Source organism: Lottia gigantea (assembly GCF_000327385.1).
Source record: "Lottia gigantea unplaced genomic scaffold LOTGIsca_34, whole genome shotgun sequence".
Taxonomy (NCBI): Eukaryota; Metazoa; Mollusca; class Gastropoda; family Lottiidae; genus Lottia; species Lottia gigantea.
This window is the reverse complement of record NW_008709146.1, coordinates 1923573-1933753: the sequence shown is the minus strand read 5'-3', so window position 1 is coordinate 1933753 and position 10181 is coordinate 1923573. Positions and strand designations below refer to the sequence as shown.

The 10181-nt window shown below is 31.8% G+C and overlaps 1 protein-coding gene across 1 annotated transcript; it reads right to left on the bottom strand.

The window, feature by feature from the left end:
• Nucleotides 1-3047: 3047 nt before the first annotated feature.
• LOTGIDRAFT_162527 (hypothetical protein) lies at nucleotides 3048-10181 on the bottom strand (the record flags this gene model as incomplete). The annotated part of the gene is made up of 5 exons (XM_009058504.1): nucleotides 3048-3181; nucleotides 3756-4007; nucleotides 4374-4547; nucleotides 7547-7821; nucleotides 10162-10181. 5 exons carry the CDS (start codon nucleotides 10179-10181, stop codon nucleotides 3048-3050), a joined length of 855 nt encoding a protein of 284 aa, XP_009056752.1.

Here is a 10181-nt window from a genome sequence, read left to right as displayed (position 1 = left end):
ATTTTAGAATATTTTTCATCAGTGATAAGTATAAACTTCAATCACATTAATATAAAACTTGACAAATGATGAGGTCTTGGTCTTCAGAACACTTCATACTTATTGAAAATTATTAGAAAAATAAACCATTCAATTAAGATAAATAAGAACCAATTTAAACAACCTTTGATGATCATATCAAGTTCATCTTTATCAAGTAGAACAAAAATTTAGTTCATTAAACAGTTCGAGAAGGTTCTTAAACATTTGATAGAATGGAAAATGATGAAAGTTTCTTTTAAGACAAGATAAATCGAAACATGTTTTAAAGTTTCATAGATTGATGAATTATCAATTGAATAATCTGTTTAAGTAGGTGTTCTTTTATAGGCTTATGCATCTATATCATGGTTTATAGTGAAGAATTTTGACAACAAACCTCAAATTCCACAAAATGAATTAACAGTTCTAACTTTAGTTCCAGGAATTGCTTTATTTGTGTGAGCCCATATCACAATATATCAGAAAAGAGGCATAATATGAAAAATATCATAAAATTTGATTGAATTGGTAATTATTAGGAAAGGATTATGTGATTGTCAATGAAAACAAGAGGATGTTCTGATAAAAGTGTTAAAAGCAGAATTGTGACAGTTTGAAAAATGTTAAGAATGTTTGAGAAGTGATCAGTGCTGTATGCGAAAACAGATCCTGTGTGTAATTACAACTAACGACAGTTAGATTAACTGGTAAACAAGGTTAACCAGATGCACAGAAAATAGCTGACTACATTCTTTATCCATCCTCAGAGATTTAGAGTTTGAACCAATATAGATCAGCCCCATAGGTCAAATGTCATGAGATAAAAAGAAGAGATGAATTGCCGAGATCAAGTGAGAGTTCAATGGTTAAGATATAATTGTTGAATCAACTAACACTGTGTCAGTGAAAAACTTGATCTTTACACTAATCTGTGTGTTAGCCCACAAGGATTTCTCATCCCACCTCAAATTTTAATACTAAGAGTCTCTCAAAATTATAATCATCTTACACTTGAGAATTCATATTACACGTAGGTTTTGATTAAAATCATTGAATATAGCCAAGATCCTTCATCACATTAGACCTACTATAACAGACTTCGTGGAATTGAAGTCTTTCATTTGAGACTATGGAATCTGTGTCAGAATTCTTTTGTTATAAGCACAATGTTTATGATTGGTTACTTTCATCTGTATGTTATGAATAAATACGAGTTTAAAAATTAATAAAATTATACAACTACTTTCAAGAGCTTCTGATAAATTGAGTCAAAATCATAGAATATAGCCTGAGACTAGAATATAATCCATTAACAACCATGTAATCTCATATTATAAAAGGGTTGAAATAAGAATATTGTAATTCATCTTTTGTAATGTTATCTTTTACCAATAATAGATAGAATTAAAAAGTCATCAAGAAATTTTAAACTTCTAGGACAATTTCAGGTTTCTGTGGCATATCACAACAATTGATAAATCAAATTGAATGGTTTCCATGACAATCTTTGAAGTTAAATGGAAATTCTCTAGTAACCAATATTAGTGAGTTCTTTTGTTGTAATATGCTATCTCTACATCAGACCTGGTATACTAGGAAATTCTTTCAGAGAGTCCACACAGCTAATCCTAATCTTACTTATTTGGAATAGATATATTCCGAATAGTTATCAATCAGTGCCAATTTAGATCTGCTAACAATAAGGGTTCCAAATTGTTAAAAGCTTTTTTTGCTTATACATTTTTCCAACAGAGCTCTAAACTGGCATATTAAACCGAATTAATATTCCTGAATTACCTTTCATAATAGGAGGTGAAGAATTTTAACATTTTTTAACACTTTTGAGGGTAGCCGTTCCAAAATGTATAAATATACTACTTATAGTGCATGTCAATAAGAAAACAGAAAGGATGGACTATTTTCTTGTTACACTTTATAACATCATCGATATCATGACAGCTATCTTGGTCCTGTTCAAGCCTTCTTCAAACCCTTGACATTATGTTTATATAAAAACAGTCACAAGAGTTTAGGACTCAAGATTGGAGGTGGACAGTCAATAGAGACCGTCTTGATGTTTGACATAACACAAGTAGCTGGTAAAATTTTAAGGCAACATAAGGAGTAGAAACCACAAGAACATGAAGTATTCTCATTGTCTGTGACACCTTTGGTATTCAAAATGGTTGAAATATAACACAAATATGATGGATTAATGAATCGAAATCGTATCGAAAAAGCGTTCTTCTGTCTTTGTGATCAGAGGATACCATTTATGACACCATTACTGCCAATTATCCTGTCAGCATACCTTTATAATGACACCTTCAGTATTCTAAATGATTGGCTAGATGGAAAAATAGCACAATTATATGATAAACAAGTGAATTGAGAGTGTTCTTTAAGACTTCATAATCAAATTGTACTAATAGGTATGACACTACTACTGTAAGGTTTCCTGTCAGAGAACCTTTATATTGATTATGACAAAATAAAATCTCTTATTCATAGGGATACCTTTCCTTAGTCTCAGAAACAGGAATTTTTTAGCAGAGCCAATCAGTAATAGAAAGTTCACCGTTGAAATTTAAGCCTTCAAATACATGTGTGTCCAGAATAATCTGTGTTTGGAAGTTAAAAAGATGAACCGTCTTTTCTTGATACTAATCCATATATAGAAAAAAAATCATGTATAGAAAAAGAAGTGAAATTTCAAGTATTGAAGAGATTATGCATTTTTCATGCAGTTCCAGATGCTCTGAAGACTGTTACAGATATTCGTGACCCAAGTCATCCCCTGAAAATGGCCAAACTTGGCATTTAAAGCTGAAGAAATTATCCTTTTCTAATAAGATACAAAATGTAACATCTATTGACCATGATTATGTTGTAAGGTAAGCTCCAGAGTAATTACAGTAGGGATGAAGACCATCATTTATTATAACAGTAATAAATATTGAGAGTAAATAACAGAGAAGAATCAGTATTGACATAAACTCTCTGTATTAATAACAGTTCAACTGTGTTTATATAATATTGGCCTCTGATAAATCAACAAGCAAACCAACTGATTTAGGTGAACAAGAACAGCTTTCTGTTTGTCTATTAGGTCCTGTGTGTAAGCGTGTCACAAAATAATCTGCAACTGAAAATAATATTTCTGAAAGAAAATTATACAATGCAACAAATTTGCTACAAATTTTTCCAAATTAGTCTACCATATATACAAAGGGTATATATGGTATTACAGGGTGCATATGGTATTACAGGGTGCATATGGTACAACAGGGTGTATATGGTATTACAGGGTGTATATGGTATAACAGGGTATATATGGTATTACAGGGGATATATGGTATTACAGGGAATATATGGTATTACGGGGTGTATATGGTATTACAGGGTGTATATGGTATTACAGGGTATATATGGTATTACAGGGTGTATATAGTATAACAGGGTATATATAGTATAACAGGGTGTATATGGTATTACAGGGTGTATATGGTATAACAGGGTGTATATGGTATTACATGGTATATATGGTATTACAAGGTGCATATGGTATTACAGGGTATATATGGTATAACAGGGTATATATGGTATTACAGGGTGTATATGGTATAACAGGGTATATATGGTATTACAGGGTATATATGGTATAACAGGGTGTATATGGTATAACAGGGTATATATGGTATAACAGGGTATATAGGGCATTACAGGGTACCTACCTTTATTTTCACACTTTGATCCTTCATAATTAGTACCAAAACAATCACATTTAGTAGTAGTATACATATTAATACACCGTCCACCATTTTGACAAGGATTACTGCCGGTACATAAATCACTACATCCTTGCGTTACCCCGGATATTTTTTGTATCGGTATTGCTATTAAAATCCCATCTTCACGTGAATATTTTAAATCTGCTAAACATCCAATAAAATAGAAAAATTCTTGTGACTCTGACTTATTTGTTGCTAGAATAAAGAAGAGAGAAAATTTTTATCATCTTTATGAAGATTATCTTGCTTTTGGTCAGATCATAAAAATAAGAAAGAATAAAACAATCATGTGACTGGTGTCAGCAGAGGGTAAGACTTTGAGTGTCAACTAAGCATCTCGTTCAGGGAGTCCACAAATTTTTTTTGCAAAATGATAATCCTAGCATGGAGCTAAGAAGCTCATAGAGCAGAACTGTTCATTAATTTTGATCATCATCATCAACTTTTTTAGAAACCATGTAAATGGTGTCTTAGATTTGGCATAAGTCATTCCAGATCAGTCATCCCACAGTCTCTTTTAACAGCAAAATGTAGATGGATAGATTTACAAGATTTACTCACCTCCAAATGAAATAATGGAAGGCAGCTGAGACCATTTTAATATTTCTTTGCCTGATCCCCAACCATATACTTCTAGAGATAAACTTTTAGTTTCATTATCTAGTTGAACAGACATCAACCCATCTGAGGAATCTAGATCCCAGGACAGGGAATGCCATTGGTCATCATTTAATCCTGAAATAATGTATTTTAACTTTAATGTGAACTCAACATGTTTTATTTGGAGAAGAAATATCTGAATTCATAGATATGAACCAAAAACCTGTTCATGGTAACCCATTAAGCCTTTACCACTGAGTCAATGTCAAATTTTATTGTTGTCAAACAATTTGAATGTCTGCACCCAGATAAGAATTGAACATAACACAGAAATGCTAACAGTAAATAGTTCATTCTAAATTTTCCACATGTAAGCTTACTTATTTAAAGATTTATCTTAAAGTCGCTAGCTGCTATTTTCCAGTGGCCAACCAAATATGGGACATACCAAGATCAGTCATTAGTAATATTTAAAATGAAAATTCAGTAGCTTTTTTGTGTAATATGTACAATGAAGGAGCATGTTTGCTACTCAAAATTAGTTAGTTATCCAAAAGACAGTTGTTAATATGTTGTATTTATATCAAGATATACAAATTCAAAATCAATTGTATTAACAAGGTCAAATCATAATTCTTGTATGACAAAGTCCACATAAAATCAGTGGGAGGGACAGGTAACATTAAACACCAAAAACTGTCTCTTATTCCATTAGACAACAATATAGAAGAAAGTGAAATCATACACCTTCCGTTCTATAGTGGTATTTTGACCACTCCTAATAGGGTTAATAAAGACACGACCTCCCTTGACATTCTCAAGATACTTTCCTCACCTTCGTTAAAACAACTCTCTTAGATGTGACAGGGATGATGAGAACAATGGAAAGGTGTCGACCTAAATCTCTCTTCAATTTGTCTGTTTACTCTACTGACTACTTTCACTTTTATCTGAATGTTGACATTAGAAACGGTACATCTTACACCCCCCTTACCAAATTAACACTAACAATATTTATTATGGCTTGTCTTTTCTTTCAAGGTGCGTTCACATACAGAATGTTGACTGTTTACCACAACTCAAGAATGCTTCAATGTTACAACGTTTCAAATGTTATTACAGAGTGATGGGCCACAATAGTTTGCTATTGGTAGATATATGAAAAATATCAGCGAAGCAGTATGGAATATCTGTCCAGATCTAGAAACTATAAATTGAAAGTTGAGTGCAATCAAACATATTACATACACCATGTAAATTATTTTTTGCATGTTTTCAAGGGCAAAGAGCAAAACTGTTTCATGACTGACTCACTGTTTGAAAGGCTGGCAAGTACAAGTTACATAACCTTCAGCCCTTACAGCAAGTAAAAATAACACTAATGGTAAACTGAATTCACCTTAACAACAAAGTCTCTGATTACACAGATGGTAAATGTATAGAGAGGAATAAAAGGCTGGATTCTTTCATGTTCTTGTGTAATTAAAAACCTCTTACAGGAATAAATATTGCATGCTTAATTTAGATTCAATCTAGCCAAACCACCAAATGTTACCTAGCGTTCTAGACTTCTAATTACAACCTGTTTTTATTGAATCAAACTTGTTTCAGGTACAAAATTGTAGGTTTTAACCATGACTTGAATAATTGAAGATAATATCATTCTATACTGTTCTGATGAGAATATACAAGATAAAGCGTTGTGCAATTAAGGAAGTTGACAATGAAGAGAGAAAGCTCAATATTGGTACTATTTTATGAGGTTTTGTACTCTGATTGCCCATTGCAATCCGTAAAGTTTTTGATTTCTTAAACATCAAACATGAAAACATCACGAGCAGGGGATTTGTTGCCAGCACTAGTAGAAACTAAAATGGTAGAAGTGATATTGATGGAAGAAGTATTTATTGTAGGTATTGAAGCGTTGCCCACAGTTATTGGTATCAATGTAATCTAAACCTAGTCTATTCAACCTCATCACATATAACTAATCAAATTAGTAACTAGAGAAACCTACACAATGAAATATTACTGAGATGTATTGAGCAGTAAGAAATTCAATTTCTGTTTATGATCAGCTTATTACCTTTCATTAGGAATAAAAACTATCATAAAATACAGATCAGATAGATGGTATGATTTAAATAAATCCTGACACTTTTCAATAATAAGGTGATAGATTTTTTCGGGTGAGTTAAAACACAGCAGTTGTGAATGATATGCAAAATCATAACTTAAACTCTAATATCAGTAGAACATTTGAAGACAATAACCCCACTGAATACATGACCTTACTCATCTCATAGATACTTATCATATTCCCAATCAATCATATGCTGATGGGACATTAATACAGCTCCACCAAGTATTGTTTAGTATAGACACAGCTTTAACAAACAACTGGTTAAAGTTTTATGCAAGCTTTTTACGATTGTGGCTGAGGACAACTGGATATATGATGAAATTTTGCATAAAATTTTAACCACGGTTTGTTGTTTGATAAAGCTGTATCTATATCAACCTTGCATCGCTATTTAACAACTACATCATTTAGAACGCTGTAGACAATTTGAAAATGATACTTTCTTTTTTCTTGTAACATGGCAACTTAACAAGAAAACTGTTAAGAATTTTCTAAGAATTTAAGATCACTGTGACCTGGTCCCCTGGAGATAATCAATAAAAACCTGCATAATCAGCAATATTCCATCCTTTTGATATAACAGACACATGGATTACATTAGGTCAGATTTAATCTAAGTTGTCTAGGGCTTCATGCTAACTGTATTCCCACTGCCTTCATCAAACTCACAGACAAATGTCAGATGTAAAGTGAGGACAATAAAATATATGAGTAGATTGTGAAGAACCACAGAACTAATTCATCAACAAACTCGTACAAAAATATGCCTCTGACCTTATTTGTAGATTTATTTAGATCATGCATTTGTATGCAACTCGCTCCAGGTAATATTTGAGTAAATCGTCCACAATTTCACTCTTATCAGCTTATGCAGCATGCTTAGACAGAACTATCCAAGGATTAAATCATAACAGGTTCCACAAGAAGCTGCCTTTCAAGAGTTTTTGGTAACCTTGTTTTGATAGACATAGAAAAATAAAATCTGACTCACCTTGACCTAGTGTTAATAATTGTGAATACTGATTAACTTGATGTCCAACACGTAAATATCCTTTTCGTATCTCAGCATATAATTCATAATGATATAACAATGGAAATTTATTTTTATCAAATGGTAATAAATAATGATGGAACAATAATCCGTTTGGCTGACGAGTTCGGAATTTTAACTCTATATGTTGACTTTGTCCACTGGTATACTGTGGTGAGAATCCGATATATGATATTCCTGGATTATTAAACGTCCAAGATTCTGAATGAACATAGCTGAAAGTTATGAACACTAATATTAAGTACACTCTATACACCGGGCTCACTAGGGTTAATAATTCCTTCATTTTGACTTCACATCATCATCTGAAATTATAAAGACAAAAATGGTTATTATACTGATTTGACATGGTTAAATAAAGCAGTATCAAATACTTAATCAATACTTTGCCAAATATAATAGAATGCAAAATCTGCTTTTTTTAATATTATTCCAGTATCACTAAAAACGAAGTGACATGACATTCCACATTTGCATAACTCTTAATGCTTCGAATACTACAAATGAAGATTACAATATCTAATATATATGTATACTCAATATTTACAAACGAAAGTAATATTTCCATGTTATAAATTCCTGCAACAGTATATCTATAGCCAGTATCAGTATAAATAGACACCGTACAAGAAAAAATCAATGTCAGGAACCTTAACAATATTGAAATGAAGAACAGTGTTTATTGTATCATTAAAGCTGACCTATATGTTTCTAGAGCATGAAATTCTATTTTAATTAAACTATTGACTGCTGACAATAAGTTCTAATAGATATGACACTATCAACTCAGCTAGAAGCGAAGCTATAAGTGCCACTTTTTCAGCATTTCTATCCCCTAATTATAAGTCCAATCAGGTGCAGAAAAGAAGAACGTAAAATTCCATTTTCAATTCATTGTTTCCATGAAAATGCATAAGTGTAAAAAATAGAATCAAATCTTTTTTAATGGTTCTTCCCATACACTTAATATAACATTTTAACTCCTGATCAATTTTGATTTAATCAAATCCTTCATAATACTAGTAAGTGATATATAATTCAATTGGAAACTGTCCATTAAACAAATTCACAGCCATTTGGAAGATCTGCCTAGTAATGTCATCATTAAAAACAGTTTGACAGTAAAAAAAAACTCAGATTTGTGTAGAGTTTTAACTGCTTTCTTTGGCATAAAAGGAATAATATTTTCCGATTCAAGAATTCCAATTGGAATTTCAAGTCTGGACAGAGTATTGTGGTGAAATAAACAGGCATTGATTAATGTATTCAGTCTGAGACTTCTAAATTATATACATTTTTTATCTATAAAATCAATGGTTAGAAAGACAAGGTATTCGAATAGTTCTGATGTTGTTAGGATTCTATAACAAATTACTCAACAGTTCTGATAACATTGACATTTTATCAATATAATTACACATAAATTTACACAATAATTTCAACATAAAATTCCTCATTAAACATCTGTTTCAGTGTGTAATTTTGTTAAACATACAGAACAACTACGAGGGTGGGCTTGAATGTTCATAGGCTGACTCTGGAGGAACTTTTCATACCACCATTGTAGATTTTTACAATAATAACTTGTTACTAATAAAGATTGTATCTTTCTGATATACATTAGCATACATGAATTTATTATCAAAACAGAAATCATTATTTTCTGTAGATAGAGTCAGAAAAACTGTTAAGAAAAAGAATAGAAACAAACAGGAAATCCCAGGTGGCTCACCAGTATATAATAAATTTACTGAATAAATTTTCCCTTATTTTCTACAATATGTAGTTTTCACAGTAAGAATTCCGTCTAGTTCAGTACAAAACACTTGCATAATTTCCAAGAAAATCCATTTTTTTCCGGAGACTTGGTAAACACAGTTGTTAATAGTGTGACAGAATAGTCTTAAAAATTCAATAATGGACAATTTCTAGTTGTCTCAGTAAAAACAGCATGCAAGCTAATCAAGCAATCTCTATTTTTAACATTTGACACGATGCTCGAAGGCAACCTGTTCTTATCCAAAGATTTCATGACTTAAAGAAAAAATGGTTTGTTTCATCAGAGCATTTACATTCCTGTCAAATATGCAGCTTAGCAGAGGCCACAAACACATTAAACTATCACTTTTGATCCCATTTCCCTTGTTAGTGATGTCAATGGGAAGGTCATAATTAAGAATTTGATCCTTTTAAATAGATGAAAATCAAAAAAGCCCTGTGAGAGACTCTGTCAAGACCAATTAGTACACAATTTTTCTGCTCAACTTCATAGAATTGTGAGTGACTCTTCATTATCTCAGTAAATCATGCAGTATACACCTTAAAAACCATTGATAACTAACACTTTATAAAAAGGCAACTGAGAATACTAAGGTTAAGCAATTTATGCCTTGAAAGTTCATCAATGCTCCAAGCAACCTGTCGCAATCACTCTTCTGACACGTTTCATTAATCTTTAATTCCTTTCCAATCTAACCACTTTCTGACAATCAGGTTTCACAACAGTATCAATCAATGCAGAAAAACTGAAGAAAGCTGGTAGCAATGCAACTTACCCTTGAAATCCAATGGTCAT